This window comes from Brachyhypopomus gauderio, chromosome 2, assembly GCF_052324685.1.
Source record: "Brachyhypopomus gauderio isolate BG-103 chromosome 2, BGAUD_0.2, whole genome shotgun sequence".
NCBI classification, from domain to species: Eukaryota; Metazoa; Chordata; class Actinopteri; order Gymnotiformes; family Hypopomidae; genus Brachyhypopomus; species Brachyhypopomus gauderio.
Window position 1 is genome coordinate 37,006,560 of NC_135212.1, and position 17,797 is coordinate 37,024,356.

At 42.3% G+C, this 17,797-nt stretch overlaps 1 protein-coding gene across 5 annotated transcripts in view; it reads right to left on the reverse strand.

Annotated features, from left to right (window-relative positions):
* Nucleotides 1-402: 402 nt before the first annotated feature.
* The window catches only part of unc13c (unc-13 homolog C (C. elegans)), a 188,622-nt gene continuing 171,227 nt past the window's right edge, over nt 403-17,797 (reverse strand). For all 5 annotated transcript variants that reach the window (XM_076995311.1, XM_076995309.1, XM_076995310.1 and 2 more), the window contains 4 exons: nt 14,156-14,303; nt 7,293-7,391; nt 3,492-3,651; nt 403-2,586 (listed from right to left, as the gene is read on the reverse strand). In XM_076995311.1, coding sequence (XP_076851426.1) covers nt 2,301-2,586; nt 3,492-3,651; nt 7,293-7,391; nt 14,156-14,303 — 693 coding nt within the window. In that variant the 3' untranslated portion in view covers nt 403-2,300. The remainder of the gene's footprint in view (nt 2,587-3,491; nt 3,652-7,292; nt 7,392-14,155; nt 14,304-17,797) is intronic.

Consider the following 17,797-nt stretch of genomic DNA (forward strand, 5'->3'; position numbering starts at 1 on the left):
CAGAATATACCTTCTCCATTGAATGGACCAATGACAGACAGCAGTGGTGACTGACAGACTCGCCTCTGCCGTTTGTTGTATATTCAATAAAAGCGGCATTATTCCGCATTTGGATCCTTCTCTGTCTGGTCAATACGTTACACAGAGGGATATATTTCAAATGTTTATTTCTGTTATGTTGATGATTATGGCTTACAGCTGATGAAAACCTAAAATCATTATCTCAGAAAATTTGAATATTATATAGAACCATCTGAAAAAATTATTTTTAATTTAGAAATTAAAACTATGTACAGTAATGCACTCAATACTTGTTTGGGGCTCATTTTGCACAAAATACTGCATCAGTACAGTGTGGCATGGAGTTGATCATCTTGTGGCATTGCTGAGGTATTATGGAAGCCCATGTCGCTTTGATAGCAGCCTTCAGCTCGTCTGCATCGCTGGGTCTGGTGTCTCTCATCTTCCTCTTGACAATACCCCATAGATTCTCTATGGAGTTTAGGTCAGGTAAGTTTGCTGGCCAATCAAGCACAGCGATACCATGGTTATTAATCCAGTATTTGTAGTTTTGGCAGTGTGGACAGGTGCCAAGTCCTGCTGGAAAATGAAATTTCTATCTCCAAAACGCTTGTTGGCAGAGGGAAGCATGAAGTGCTCAGTTGCGCTGATGTTGGTCTTCATGTGAGAGTGAGACATGTATTCTCTTCAGTTGTTAACCACTGACATGTTTTAGTGTTAGGGTTATATATACACCTGTCTAACTCTAACCACTGACATGTTTAGTGATTAGGGTTATATATACACTTGTCTAACCCTAACCCTTACCACTGACATGTTTATTTCCAAACCACCTCTGTGACTTTTTCATGAAGGCTTGCTGGAAAGCAGACTAATGTTATACCATGAATTACAATCTCTCACTAAATTTATTTACATGACATACAGTTCGCCATCAGTGCAATACATAGGAATGTTGCATAATTACCAAAATGTGAAAGTCTTTCCTTTGTAATGTAAAAGAAATAAACTGACAGACTGAGAAACATTTACAACTTCACATCCCATTGAACAACTTCACAGAACTAGTCTCCCAATAAGCATGTCAAAATCACCCCGTCCACAGACACAGCATTCATACAACCAAAAACCAGTACAGCACGTGTACATAGCATATACGTATTTTCATACAGGTAATGGATTGCTCTTGTACAAACATTTTTATGTGACTTTGGCAGAGTCCAAAATGAACAGTATCGGATCCTCAGTGATGTCTGAGCTTGCCTTTCGAAGCGTATGTTCACAGTGATCATTCTGAAAGGCTAGTAGCTTATTGGCCAAAAGAAACCGCGAATTAAACAGACAAAACAAACAAACAAATGTTAAAGTTTCTGTTTTTCTGCTTGTTGAGCATTGAAGGTGATCCTTGCTGTCGCTATAAAATTACAAACATACATGAAGAATTACGTAGCAGTCATCGCCATTTAAAACAAACAAGGTTATTGTGTAAACTCAGCACAGAAGACACTGGGAGCTGAGAGCCAGATGGCCAGGGATCACTTTACTGACAACATGGGAGAAACAGTATGGACAGAACTTGAACATGCAGGAAGAACGAGAGAGAGAGAGACAGAGAGAGAGAGACAGAGAGAGAGAGAGAGCAGGAAAGAAACAGCTTGATTAAAACAGGTGTGCAAACAAAAAAGATGACCAAATTGAAAAACAAACGCTATGTACTTTGAGACAATGACACACACACACACACACACACACACACACACACACACACACACACACACACACACACACACACACACACACACACACACAGACAAAGAATCGAGCAAATTTAAAAGATCACTAAGTTCAGTAATTGTTATGAATATTTCTTTTTTTCTTATTGGGTTTGGCACTTTATCTGAACAAATACCTGCTCATAAAAGACTAACTGTCATACAAAAATGTATTCAATGTCTCAGTAATGTAACCGTATAATATATTTACTTAATAGTGAGCATACAGTAGGTAAACACTTTTAGTACATACTTTTAGTTTTAAAATGAACATTCCCACAGATGTTTTACGCACATGCACAGAAACGAACAACACGACTCTCGTGCTGTATCGGTTATCTCCTCTGATTCACTTCCCAACTCTACTGCACTGTATCGGCTATCTCCTCTGATTCACTTCCCAACTCTCTCGTGCTGTAGCGGTTATCTCCTCTGATTCACTTCCACATTCCATTTTCCCCATCACCCCTGCCCGGTTCAGTGTCACTTTTCGCCTCTGATTTCCAGTTAGGACACCTCTTCAGCTGAACGCGTGTCCGATTTGAGGCGCACAAATTCTTTGGCCACGTCGTCGTTGGTCCTTTGCGAGAGTATCCGCATGATGGTGAGGCCGGTGTCATCCATGGTGATGCTGCGTACCAGTGGGTAGGTGGTGCTCACGCTCACCTTGTCAGCCAGCTCGCGCAGTGGCAGCACGGCCACGCCCACCACACGGTCCTCGCGGGCGAAACAGTAGTCCTTCACCGCCACGTGCAGCTCATATGCCTCGGGCCCATGATCACTGCTCAGAACACTGGGGGATGTTTAGAGTGTGAGTGCTGGCATTAGTCATATAGTCAAGGGACACTTCACACTAGTATGCTAATGTTGCTAACAGCAGAGGGGGCAGCTGAAGTGTGTGCCAGGGATGTTACTGGCTCGCCACCCTCAGAGACCATCACGAGTGCTTGTCATCTTGAGCGTTTAACAGAGTTTAACAGCATTTAACAGGTCCCCAGCTTCAATCACTTGCGACAAGAGAGTACAAATTCCTTTTAATTTTTAATGCTTGTTACAGTTAATTTATTATCACACATATTGTCCTCAACATGGATTTTCCACCATGTAGGAGTTGAGTTCAACTGGCACAGAGAGGCACTCTACACAAAGGTACTCAGGAGTGCTTTATATGACATTTCGACAATGAAGTTCAAATTTCATATTAAAACTGGCCTTTATTTCAAATGGCTCTTAGTTCTTGATATTATGACATTTGCTACTCAGGGAGGAGTGCTTTATTGTGGCAAGCCATTTAGGACAGAATGTGGTTATTGTTGTGCTTGCTTTGAATGTCCTTATTGAAACAGCAGCTTTCCAGAGGCTGCTGCTCTGAGGAGCCATTTCTTAATTAAACTGCACTCTTTAATTGGCTCTTAATCTTTAAATGAGATGCTGGCAAGTGCCTGCGTGCAGATAGTCTTAGCTATTGATTTACCCAAGTGCCCTCTCACCGTATACGCTCAACCTGCTGCCAGCCAACGTCCAGCTGGGTAAGCAGCCCTGACATGCTACAGTCACACGTCTAACAGGACCTGGTACAGTCACATGTCCAACATGACTTGCTACAGTCATGTCACACAGGATCTGCTACAGTCACACATCCAACAGTATTATGAATATGTAACAATATGAGGAGTAATAGACAAACTAGAAACTCACTACTGGAATGTTTCGTTGAATTTGGGAGACCAGTTGTTGTTCTTGGTTTTGGTGCTAAACTTGCGCTTCTTGTCGGCGAGGTGCGGCCCAATGGCATTAATCTCCACAAAGGGGCGGAACATGGCACTCGTCTGCCAGTTGATATTATTCACGCCCACCACTGCAAAAAAGAGAGCCAGAGACATCAAGTTAGGCCTAAAGACACAAATCTGAGACACATCTGAGACAAATCTGAGGCATGTCTGAGACACGTGAGACACATCTGAGACATGTCTGAGGCACATCTGAGACATGTCTGACACATTCAAGACACATCTGAGGCACATGTGATACATGTCTGAAACATGTGTGAGGCACATAATACTTATAAAATGTTCTTTTTATTTATATAACCATCATAGAGTGAATAAAAATAGTGTACATGGACACATTCACACACACACACACACACACACACACACACACACACACACACACACACACACACACAGTCAAATGAAATCTAAGGGGGCTGGTGCCCTGTACATTCTCTTATTATCATGGTGATATGTGTATCATCAGTGTGTATGGTGTATAATACATGCCCAGTCTCTTAGAAATAGTTATTCAATAAGTCACTCAAAGTCTGTGTGCTATACGTAACTCAGACCTCAGAGATCAATCCAAAGAGACCAAATCTGACTCTTGTTCAGGTTCAGTGGTAACCCTAACACTAACCCTAGCCCTAACTCTAACCCTACTCAATGAAAGTGGCTTGTGCTGTGCTAGTTCAGGAGTGGCCAACCTGTGGCTCTTTGCCTGGTTTCATGCGGCTCCCCAGCCGGCCCGCTCTCACCTGCACAAACGATCTGTGCCGTGGCCCGGTTACCTCATCAGCTCTGAGGGCGACAGACTGCTACATCTTCGTGGTGCGCGGTTTGTTTACAAGCTTAGCTAGCCGCTAATACTTTTAAAACTGGCGTAGTGGAAAACGAGAGACTAGCGGCATGAAGTGACTCTGCTTTGAGTCTCGTTGGTGAGACACGGTCTTCTGTCACATGTTTTGGAATAATACGAGGAGCAGCAAAGGCACCGCAGACGACTGAGGGAGGCTTCAAAACTACTGCCACTGTCCATTCTCTTCTTCCTAAAGGTGAGCGCAGGTCAGTGGCATTGTAACGAGTGTTGATAACGGAGTTTATCCACTTTCTACCTAGAAAACAACAGTTACGTACATAACAGAGCTCGTAGTGTGCGTGCACGCATGCATGAGCAACCTCGCCGTGCCCCACCTCCTCCAACTGTGCCAAAGTCCTGAAGCATATCACGCCTTATGTTTATATCGAAGTTTGTGTTTGTTTTTTTAATGTGCTGTTCGTTTAGCTTGAGTTCACCCCAGTATGTTCGTCAAACGTGCATGTGTGTAAGATGAAAACACTGCTTCCCAGTCAGGACAAGATCATTTCAATAAACAATTTGTGTCAAGTTTGCTCTCAAAATGGCAGGGACAAAATGCACAGCAAAACAAAAATATGAAAATAACATTTTATATATTAACTGTAATGATGACTAAGTGTCTAACAAACTAAACAAACCTATCCGGGTGTATGTTTTATATATTAGCTCTAATGATGACTAAGTGTCTAACGTAAACTAAACAAACCTATGCGGTGTGTTTTACATATTAACTGTTATTACGGCTAAGTTTCTAATGTAAACTAAACAAACCTACCTGGGTGTATGTTTTATATATTAGCTGTAATGTATGCAAACTTAACGTAAACTTCACAGTACTGAAACAGCCGTAGTTAAAGTAACAAATGATTTCCTTTTTGCCTCAGATAAAAGCTATGTATCTCTACTAGTGCTTCTCAATCTTAGTGCAGCTTTCTACACAATAGATCACAGGATCTTGCTAGAATGGTTAGAAAACTGGTTTGGAATCTCATTTACATCCCTTTCATGGTTTAATTCTTATTTAACTAATTGCTATCAGTTTGTAGAGCCTGATATTCCATCAAAACGCACAAAAGTGAAATATGGAGTCCCGCAAAGCTCTATCTTAGGACCACTATTATTTACATTATACCGTATAGAATGCATTAATAATTTTCGTTAATTTTTGTTATTTGTCTCCATGTAATGTACCATTGGGCATAGTAATAAACAAACATGGTGTCAACTTTCACTGCTATGCAGATGACACCCAACTTTACATATCAGCCAAACCTGATGACAAATTCAGTTTAGGAAAAATTGAGGGCTGCGTAAGCGATGTTAAATGCTGGATGTTGCTAAACGTCTTCCAACTTAATGGTGACAAAACGGAGGTTCTCCTTCTGGGCCCAAAAGCCACAAAACAGAAAATACCAGATCTGATGCTAAATCTCGCAAACTACCCCATTACACATGGCTCAGTAGCCAAAAATCTCAGCGTCATACTCGACTCTGACCTATAATTTGATAAATACATAGATAATACTACTGGGATAGCTTTTCATGATGCAGAATAATTGGTACATACCTTTGTTAGCTCCAGATAGAGTAAACTAGACTAAAACTAGAAAATTGTATCATATCAGGCAGGTCCTATCAGCCCTGCATTGGCACCCAGTTAAATTCCGTATTGATTTTAAAATTCTTCTACTGAATTATAAAGCACTGCACAGTCTTGATTACCTCCAGGAACTTCTCTTATTATGAACCCCCATGTCCACAAAGATCACAGGGTGCTGGCCTCTTATTAGTTCCAACAATTAATAAGGTAAGAGCGGAGGGGGGGGGGGGGGGGGGGGGCTTTTCTTATAAGGCCCCCCAACTATGGAATAACCTTCCAGAATGTGTCCGGGACTCTGAAACTGTCTCAATCTTTAAGTCTAGGTTGAAAAAATCTTACTTATTTAGTTTAGCGTTTGGTAATTAATGTGCCCCCTTAGATAAAGGTACAGATCCAGGGGTTCATGGGCAAAGGGTTTTATGGTAAACTGGGGCACTGATACTGTCATCGTGTCACTGCACGTGGTCACTCAAGATTGTTGATGGTGTAGTGGACGGATGCCAATGTCTCAGAATGCTCCCAAGTCTGTTACCTTCTGGTTCTGCCCTTTTAGCTAGGCTGTAATAATTTAATGCCAGAGTTGCCAAAATGTTTAGATTTCCTCTGTATGCATGATCCTATAGAGAGCTAATTTCCCCTATTTTCTTTTTCCAAATGGCTGCCTGCCTACCTGAGAAATACTGAGAAGAGGAGAGACACAAGCCTTGGCTTACTCACTGGGGATTGGACTCAGACACTTATAAAGCTGTTTTGTGACTGTTGTAAAAAGCGCTATATAAATACATTTTGATTGAGTGATTGATAAACAAACCTATTCGGGTGTATGTTGTATATACTAGCTGTAATGATTAAGTATCTAACGTAAACTAAACAAACGTGTTTTATATATTATCTGTAATGACTTAAGTGTCTAATGTAAACTAAACAAAGCTACCCGGGTGTGTTTTATATATTAGCTGTAATGACGGCTAAGTGTCTAATGTAAACTAAACAAACCGATCTGGGTGTGTTTTAGGTGCTTATGAAGTTTGCTGTGGTTGTTTCGTCTTTAATTTTAATTTGTCTTTAATTTTAATTTGTCTTTAATTTGTGTTTTACTGTTCATGAGTTATTTTGGATGAGTCCGAGTTGATTCGACAGTCTTTAGGGACAAGTTTCAAGTCTGAAATCTTTTTGTAGGTGAAAGTGTAGTGCGACTTTGATTTGAGTTGCTCACTCGAGTGCCCATCTCTGGTGTGTGTGTTTAGGACTATACTGAAACTTACCTTTCACACTGACTTTGTGTTCTCCTGTGCCTGGGTGAGAGACAAGTTCCAGCTGCATCAGCACTTCCCCCACGGAGCCGGATGTTGACTGTCCTGGGACTGGACACACAACCACAAAAATCAATAAAGAAACCATGGCAACATTTTGAGAATCATTTACTAAAGTATCTGCAGAGATCACATTAAAAACCTGCTACATGTCTACCACAAAGCATCCAGCTAACCCAGGAACAAAAACAAGGAACAACAGTCTGATAAATCTCTGACTCAAAGCTCCCCCCGCTGGACCCAGGAGGGTACTACAGCTGAATTCATGGGATAGTGAAAAACTTTGGCCTCAGCCCAAGGAACTACTCAGCCAAGATGGCAAAAGAAAAAAGAAACACTTTTACTAGCCAATGAATCTGTAGTAGCATAATAATTGTCCCTCTGGAAGTACCTACAAACACTACATCCAAGAATCGTAAAAATGAACAACAAACTTTGCATTATTAAAATTAAAATTCTGTTTGACGTGAATTGTATGACCCCATTAAAAGGAAGAACACACAGCCTCTGTGGCTTGACACAGAGAGCTGTCCTCAGTTCCGAGAATTAAAGAACAAGGGAACAAGGGAATAAGGAAATGAGGAAATTCAGATGCAGAACATACCCAGAAATCATTGCAATCTAATGCCACAGGGAAACAATGGCAAAAAAAGTCCTTATAAATGTAACACAACCAAAACAGTGTTCAGAAGATGAAAAACCTGTCTGGGTTGATGTGGTCACAAAATAACATGTGAGGAGGCTCACTCTTGACTGGGGGACTCACTCTTGATTGGGAGGCTCACTTCTGAATGGGGGACTAACTACTGATTTAGAGACTCACTCCTGAATGGGGGACTAACTACTGATTGGGGGACTCGCTCCTGATTGGTGGACATGCTTCTGATTAGGGGACTCTGTCCTGATTGGGGGTCTGGGGGTTTCTGCAAAAACCTCACAGGTGTTCAATATTATTTGCAAATAACTCATCTGGAAAATGTTTACATTACTAATTAATATAAAAAAGCAATCAGTTATTAAAAATAGTCCAATACATATGATTGCTTTTTCATTCGAATACTACAATCAGTCTAAAATATAAACCAACTGATCTACACAAAAGTTACAGAAATGATAACAAACATTAAAGGACATTTAGATTGGATCGCCTGTATTTTGATGATATCACCCTGAATTACATCTGTGGTGTCTCTTCAGCCTACTTGAAAGCAAACGCTCCACCAGGAAGACAAAGAGTACCCAAATAAAATGTGACCTATCCCTGAGCTTAAAAGCACTTTAAATGCTTTTTACAAAGCTTTCAACTAAGTTACTAAAAAGGCCACCCAGTTGCTATCTAGAACAATCGTATGACCAACTACAGGGGCTAGTGCGGGGTCAACAGCCAATCAGGAGCTGCCACAAGCCTTTATTGGCAGTGGCTGTCCGCAGTGAGTCAGACAGCATCCACAAAGCAAAACAACTCTATGAACATCAGAAACTATGAGGTAGTGCACCACCCAAACCTTGTCCCTGTGGTGACCTGTGGACATGTGGAAAATTGACTATTGACTGTGAATATTAGGTAAACAACAAAGCACACTGAAAATGTAGATAATAAAAGAGGTTAACACATCACCCATTGCTGCACAATTAGTGTCACAGGTGAAACAAAAATCAGTGGTACAGGAAACAAGGGGGGACATTTTGGAATGCACCTGAATGACGACCTACGATCTGCACCCGAATGACTACCTTTACAAGAAACTCAGTCAAGTGAACTCACACCATTGGCAGATGTGTTGGGAAATACCCGGTGCTCTGCCTAGAGCTTCTGCCATGAAGGAACACAAAGGTTGTATGTTTAAAGGCTGTGGTTAAAGGTTATGTATTTAAAGGCTGTGCTTAAAAATTGTGTGGATAAAGGCTGTGTGGTTAAAGGCTGTGGTTAAAGCATGGGATCTGGTAAGTGTAAGTTTGGTGGAAATTACTTGTATTGTCAGTGGTACCATCAGGGGCCTCATTTAGTAGACACTCTATGAATGGCTAAATGGAACAAGAAAATCTATCTCTCACACACACACACACACACACACACACACACACACACACACACACAAATGCATCCTGACTCTGTCTGAGGTTCACAAGCATGTTTAGATTGCTTCTCAATTATCCAAACAAGCGTCACTTATAACCACTGATTACAACAGATAGACTTATGAGGATGACAATCACATGCAGGAAGAGAGAAAAAATAAACACAAATATTATGATGTGAACCAAACCACATGAACACAGTCGTTACTACAGCGAACAGCTACTGAAACAGCCTGAAAGGAGCTTAAATGAAAATGTAAACAGCATTTCAAAGATTATCTGACATATGATGAAGAGATTGTATGTGGAAGGGAAGGAGGGTCAGTGTTAATGATGTTGATACTTAAGCCTTGGACATGATGTGATTTTAGCATTAGTAAATTCATATCTAATCAGTTAGGTCCTGTAAGGCAAAGCGCAGCCTGCAGCTGAATAGGCATCTGGTCCGTTTTATGGAGCTCTATAGATCATAACAGACTCCTAATCAACCACGTCCAATATCTTGCGTTAAAGAAACGGTGGCTGACAGATCTGCTATGGACACGTCTAGTTTTGCCCACGCAGCTAACAGCGAGGACGCCTCATCTTCATCAAACGAGGACCACATGTACTCTTTTCTTGAACGTACAAGAGCGTATTCTGAGCAGCATGTGTGGCAAGCTCGTGAGAGTTCCTGAGGGTTCTTCTTTCGAGAGCTTTCTTAAGGTTGGAGTTTGGCAGGATGTTTACATCTAGTGTGGAGGTCTTTCGGCTGAACATGCTGACGTCAAGCTCCATCCAGCCCACTGCTGTACACTTTAATGCAGCCATCCTGCAAGGGCCACTGGCTTGAGTTCATTCAAATGACTTTCAGATACTTTCAGGTAGTTGCAACACTTTGCAGTAGTGATCCAGATGAAGGAACAAAGGGAACAGAGAAAGAAACTACAGGTTTAGGCTACAGGACTTCAGGTTTAAGATAGTTGGTTGGCTTAAAAGGGGCACATTTGACACAAATGTGATGCATTGTATCATCCAAAGAACTTCATCATCATGGTGAAGACTTTTCTCATTGCTGGGTTTTGTGATGCCATTAGGAAAGATTACAAAAACTCAGGGAAACACTGCGCAGAGACTGACCTAAGAGCTATACAGACACATCCTGATCTACACAGCAAAAACTAGTGTTTTTAAACATTTCCGAGTTGATTTTCACTCCCAAAGAGTAATTTTAACACTGTTAGATTTAAATGATGTTCAGTGTTGGAGTTATCTGACAGAGTTGATCAAATCAGTGTTATAATGATAATGACAAACTTTATTGATCCCACGAGTGGGAAATTCAGTTTCCCCAGGACCCCAGGACCGTACAGATTAGGGAGAAACATAGAGAGATAAACATTAGGAGGAGACAAAAAAATATGACCATAGATTATTCTCGCGAACAAGACAACAGTCTGTGTGCATGCAAAAAATCCCCATAGCACATACAGCATTGATAACACAGACAGTAAGCAGTGAGAGGCGTGATTCATTCAGAGAGGGAGGGGGAGCCAGAGGCCTGACACACAGTCTTTGTGTCAAAGTTCGCGGTGGAAGGTGAGAGTCATCTCTGACAGTCTCTGTGTGGGGGTAGGAGCAGGTAACCAAGACGACAACCTTCTGGGAGAATTTTGTTTGGGCGCCAATGCAGATAATCATGAATGAAGAATTTAGCAAGGAGCTTGTCCTTGAGTGTTTGAGCACACAAACTCCCCTTAAGTCAGTAGTCTCCCAACTAATCCAACTTCACGCGTAGAGCATTGATTCCATCCATGATCAAATCCAGCTTTTTTAACAGTCACAGTCTGAGTCTGAGTTCCAACAGCTCTACCTACGGCATCAATCAAGTTGGGCAATTTTCGTGGGCGTTCGATAACTGACCCCACTCTTTTAATTTCCCGATACACCAGGGCAACACCTATCCAATCGGCAGAACCCCAGTGATCAAAGTTCCAAATAAGATCACATCCTCAACATCTTCCAGGGAGAGAGGCGCAAGACACCAACTACGCCACGTCCCCCCTGAGCCAAACACATATCCAGATGAGGATGGTCCGTCCAGACATGTGGGTTCTCTTACACCAGGTATCACCAAATGGCGGACCGTGGTCCTGTCCGGACCCAATCACATTCCTGATTAACTGGATACGGACCCAAATGCCAAAAAAATTTTAACGGGAGACTATATTTTAAACCGGAGAATTTATTTTCAGACGAGTGTTACGTTCACCACCCATTTGAGTGTTACGTTTGTCCTCCGCATTTACCCATCTGTGCAGTTAGAACACAGACACACAGACACAGACACAGACACACACACACACACACACACACACACACACACACACACACACACACTAGTGATTTCTAGGGGGCTGTGGTGCACACGTGCCCAAAGCAGTTGGGGGAGCAGTTGGGGTTAGGTGCCTTGCTCAAGGGCACCTCAGTCATGGCCTCAGGCCTGGGAATTGAACCCATGACCCTCCGGTCACAGTTCCCTACCACCAGACCATGACTGCCCATTGTGTTGACTAGTATGTAGTTGACTTCTGTTTATTGTATGCTTTATTTGGAATATGTCACAGGTTTTGCGCTGGTGCACTTCATTCATTCAATCCTACATTTTCAATGAGACTGGTGTGATCATGTCCTTCTTTTACTCCAGCACTCCATTGCTGGTCACATCTGAAATTAATTTCTACAATGGTTTTAATATTCAAAGTTCATTTAGTGTTAGAGATGAAAGTTTGTATATTTTACCTTCTTTCACAATGTTTTAGTTCAAATATGAAGGACCTCAAGAGGAAACAAAGCAAAAACTGTATGGGAATATATTAATTATTCTAATTATAACAGTTTAATAGTGTTAATAGCTAACTATTTAGGGATTGAAAACACTACTGAAATGGTAAAAAATTAATAACTCAAAGCACTTGAAATTGCCAGTGTGTATGAAAGGTGCTATAGAAATAAACTTGCCTTGCCAAAGAAAGTGTTACTTTAACTCTGTTTTGAGAGTTAACACAGTAACTCTCACCAAGTTTTAAATGTTTTAACTATTTTGAAAGTGTTAATTTAACTCTGCAGAGTGTGCAGCTATATAAACCCTCAAAAAGTGTTAAAATTAACTTGGTGGGAGTTAATTCAACACTGGACTTTTTGCTGTGTAAGAGCTATGCAGACAGATCCTTGTAAATGGAACCTGTACATCAGATTGGTAAAGAGCATGCACTGAAAGGGTGGTGTAAACATGAGCAGGGAGGTGTCAAGCATCATGGGAGAAGGAATCTTAGTGCTTAGAGGAGGGTCATTTCAGAGTAGCTGTTAACAACAGAAGGAGCTGGTGCTTTGGACTCTGTAAGGATTCTGTAAGAATCTGTAAGAACTGAATCTGTAAGGACTGAATTTCCAAGGACTGAATCTGTAAAAGCTGAATCTGTAAGATCTGAATCTGTAAGGACTGAATCTGTAAGGACTGAATCTGTAAGGACTGAATCTGTAAGGACTTCCTGATGACTGCAGTCAGCTCAAGAGGCTGTTGCTAAGTCGCTTCTGCAGTTTGCTCCCCTTTCATAATCTCAAAACATATTTCTCGGCTCTCCAGAGGACGTCTGTGCATGGGTAGGTTCTACATTACCCTTTCATCCAAACAAAGTTTTGGGGAGAGCTGAGAGATGTAACACTCTTTCATTACAAGAAGACCTGTAAACTGCCAGGAAATGTGTGTTTGGTGTGACCAGAGGACAGAGGAGCCTGTAATGCGTATCAAGTGACCTTGCAGACATGGATCAATCAAGGTTAAGTTAACTTGAGTGTCTAAGTTCATTCATGTCTTTGACACCATGGAACAAATACCCAGGTTAATCAATGCATGAAAGAGGTGTGTCTGCAGCCCTGATGCAGCATGGGAACAACAGCACTGACCTTCAGAGGTTGATAAATGTTGGCACCTGAAAGTGTTCAGAGGTCTTCTGACTGAGAGTTTGGCATGGGAGGTGATCTAGTCCATTCTACCAATAACTGGACAGAAGTTCAGAATCACAGTCTTGACAAGAGCAGTAGGTAATGTAATTTCTCTGTGTGGTATAAGTCTAGCAGGTTTCAAAAGGTCATAACTAAAGGAACAAGTGAAAGAGAGAAGACAAAAACATACAGCAGATTTACCAGAGCCGTGAATTTCCACATATACTCAGAACTGAGGACCTCCATACAAACTCAGAGCTGAGGACCTCTACACAGGCTCTAAGCTGAGGACCACTCTATTTTCACTCCACCACCACTCTACTACCACTACACCACCAAGCCACCACCACTCCAGCACTACTCCACCACCACCCACTCCACTACCACTGCTGCTTCTGTACCACCACCCCTACACCACCTGTACACCACCTGTGCACCACCCCAACCACCACCTGAGCGCCATATTAAGAATTTTATTAATAGGGTTTATTATGCATTACACATTAAGTCATTATAAACTAGACATTATAAATCTTGGTCAGTCCCATTATACCTACCTCACTCACATACATCACATACCTCACTCACATACGTCACTCTCATTCAACACTCACATACTCAGGGAGCTCTGAGCTACATCTCCACTGTCATAACCACACAGCACGCAGTTAGACTACAGCGAAGAGGTCTCAGCCACCCAGAGAACTCCTGACCCAGATTACATTCCGCAGGGCAGCAGTGAATGGCCTTACCTTGAGATGTTTGGGTGCATATGTATTTCTTGATCAAGGCATCTGTGGGCTGGGTATACAGACTGAGGGCGTACTTTAGGGACTTCAGGTCGGGGCTCTTCTCCAGAAAGGTCTTCCTCAGGCCGTTGCCACCCGCATGGAAATATTGCTGTGGAGAGGAGAGGTTTTAACTGGTTACTATGGAGCTGACTCACCCACTCAAGGGAAACGTTTCCTACAAGGGTTACAGTATGAAGCGGCCTGATCTTCTGAGTATTCAGGAACTGTCACAGGTCAGGACAGGTTTATCTGATATCTGTGCAAATTAGGGGTTAAGAAAGAGGGTAAGATATCTGCTCAGGTAAATGGCAAGGGAGAGTGCTTGGAATGTCTACCACAAATACATGGACTGTGTTTACAGCACATACCAATGACCATTATGGTGCTGCACTACTGGGTTGACCAGAGCTGGGAGCCTTGAAATCCCAAACAGGACTGAGTCCTTGTAGCAAAGACTATTCAGTTCTGATCTTTTATCTTGATGGTTCACATCTATAACTAAAGTGACCTGTGTGTGTCTGTAATGAGAACACTTCCTGCAAAATGGCGTCACAATCAAGTCATCAACAACAAAACATCCAATCAACCACATGGACTATAATCAGACTGATCAGACCATTCTCATTCAGTTTACATGGCCATGAACTGGAAACATATCTCATCTAGGACCACATATGAGAGTGGTCATTTCTCCTGACGCAGATGGACTGGTCACCACCATCCTCACTGACACTGAGGCCGACATTTGAGGCCGGTCTCTGCCTACTGGCAACTGTCACTTCAGCAGCAGTCAAGGCAGTGGTCTTCAGACTTTAGATGTGCTGTATTTAGTGCACAAAGAGAAGGTAAGTTTTTCAGATATCACTGAAGACAATGAAAGATGCTGTCTGAAGGTAGAGAGAAAACACAACCCACAGGAATCACAACTCACAGAAAACAAAACTCACAGGAAACACAACCCACAGCCCTGATGCTGTTTCTTCACCCTGCTTGCATAAACTGAAATCTGACGCTTTACTCCAGGTGAATTTGGCTTCCTCATCATTAGCTCAGTATTAGAATGCATGAAAGTGTCTTCAGCTCGCAGGAAAACTTTAGTACTGAGGGGACAGAGGTTTCTCCTGACAAAGGTAAAGCACACAAGATGGTGTCTGTCAACAGATTCACCATTTCATGCCACACAGGCGCATCACAGCGAGTCGGATTAGTTCTCTCTCTCTCACACACACACACACCCACACACACACACACACACACACACACACACACACACACCCACACACACGGAATGATTGTTCATTAGTGAACACATTGCACAGTGTGATTAAATGGGGAATAGCTAGGCGTTGGTGTGAACGCATGACATTTTCATTAGGTCGCCCGTGGAAGACATTAGCCAAATGCCTGTCAGTGGGATGATAATCTAATCTTCATTTGTGGATTGTCTGGTGTTATTAAGCTAGATTGAGTGTCTCCGTTTCCTCAGCCTACGCTGGCCTGAGTGTGAATCCACTCTTCTCTGTTTTCACTCTTATTCTCTTATTTATATGTATGTTTATTCACACTAAGGCACTCTTTGTTTTTCTCACTCACCATCTGTTTGTTTTTTCACCTTCTCTCTCTCTCTCTCTCCCTCTCTCTCCCTCTCTCTCTCCCCAGTCTTCCTGAGATGTAGGTGGTGTTTGACTGATTGAAATGAGTTCCGTTGTCAACTGCTCCTTCGGACATTTCACCCTGCAGCCAATGAAATACCGCCTTCAATTTCCCCACTTAACTTAAATGGCTTCCCACAGCTGCCAGGACCTGATTCTGTCTGCTTCTGCCTGACTCTGTTTGCGTCTGCTGGACTTTGTCTGACTCTGCTGGACTGTGCCTGAATCTGTTTGTGCCTGAGTCTGTCTGGTTAGACTGTTGTATTCACTAGTCAAACAGAACGACCATTAGAAAACAATAATAAATCACAACTTAGTCCTGAGGTTTCAGTCCTGAGGTCTTGTCTAGCCTTAAATGGTTTACTGTTGCTTCAAGGTAGAAGAAGTAGGCACCAGGCATAACTAGTCCTCTCCATGACCGAGAGTGCCGTGTACCTGCTGGGTGTGATTTTCTTCTGACAGCGTTCTAGTGTAATGGTGTCCTTAGAGTCAGCACCATGGAGACAGTAGCACTGCTATAAGAGGCTCTGGATGGGAGCATCTGCTGTGTGTTAATGGAGGTGAACAGGTGCACGGTAACAGAATGCACATCATTTCCTGTCCTGCGCAGCTTCTGACTCTGTGGCCATGGATGTGTCATTAACCCTGGACAACTACTGCTTCAACAAGTACACGCCCGCAGCTGTCACACTGTTACCATTGTTTCCTGTTAAGCAGACACAGCAGGGTTGCTGAAACTTTTGCCAGTACGGCTGCTGGCCTGAGAATAGTTTGACACCTGGAAATATCCAGAAACCGATGAACTGTGATCTCTATATGTACTACTACTTTAGTGTAACTGGTCTTTTTTGCAGCAGCAGCAGCACACGTGAACCGTTAAACTGGGGAAGGATTCAATACAGCAATCACAGTGAACACAGAAAGAGAGACAGAATGAGAGAATCTTAAACCACAGTCATCTAATCTCACTGTTAGCAGTCATCTAATCTCACTGTTATCACAGAGACATCTAATCTCATTGTTAAGACGATCATCTAAACTCACTGTTAACCCAGTCATCTAATCTAATTGTTAACACAGACATCCAATCTCACTATTAACATACAGACATCTAATCTCATTGTTAACACATGGTCATCTAATCTCACTGTTAAAACAGTTAACACAGGGACATCTAATCTCACTGTTAACACAGTCATCCAATCTCACTGTGTTGAGATTGAGGCAGGATGCAGAGACAAGTATCCTCAAAAATACACGTACCTTTATTCACAATAGCGGCTAAGCAGAACAGCACTTAGCAACACAAAACACAGAACGGATTCAACATGAAGTGTTCTCACAAAGACGAGCATGGAACACGACTAACACACACACACACACACACACATACAGCCCCGTCGACAGGGGGGGACAACCGGGTCTGTTGTCCCGGGCCCCAGGGCCAGGGGGGCCCATCAAAGAGCCCAGCAATTTATTTTTTATTTCAAGTCTATAATTTTAAATAATCTTGAAATTTTTCATTAATATAAAATTATGTACTTAAAATAAGCTCAATGGCTAAAAATATATGTTTTTTTTTACCTATCTGCATATTTTCCATTAAGTGCATACACCCCCGCCTCCCACTGAAAAATGGTTTGATCCAGCACCGATCGTAGCCGGCTGGTACCCGCCCAACAGCGGGAAATACAGTGGCGGATAGTTAAAGTAAACAGAAATCTGTAGCGCAGAAAAGAAAGGAAAAATATTTATCTGACGTCCTTGGGTCAGACATATCCAGTACACACGTATAGTAGACACATCCAGTACATACGTATAGTAGACACGTCCAGTACACATATCCAGTCCTTGGGTCAGACACGTCAAGTACACATGTCCAGTAGACACGTCCAGTAAACACGTACAGCATGGCTGACGTTACACCACCTTCAGCTGTAGCATGGCTGAT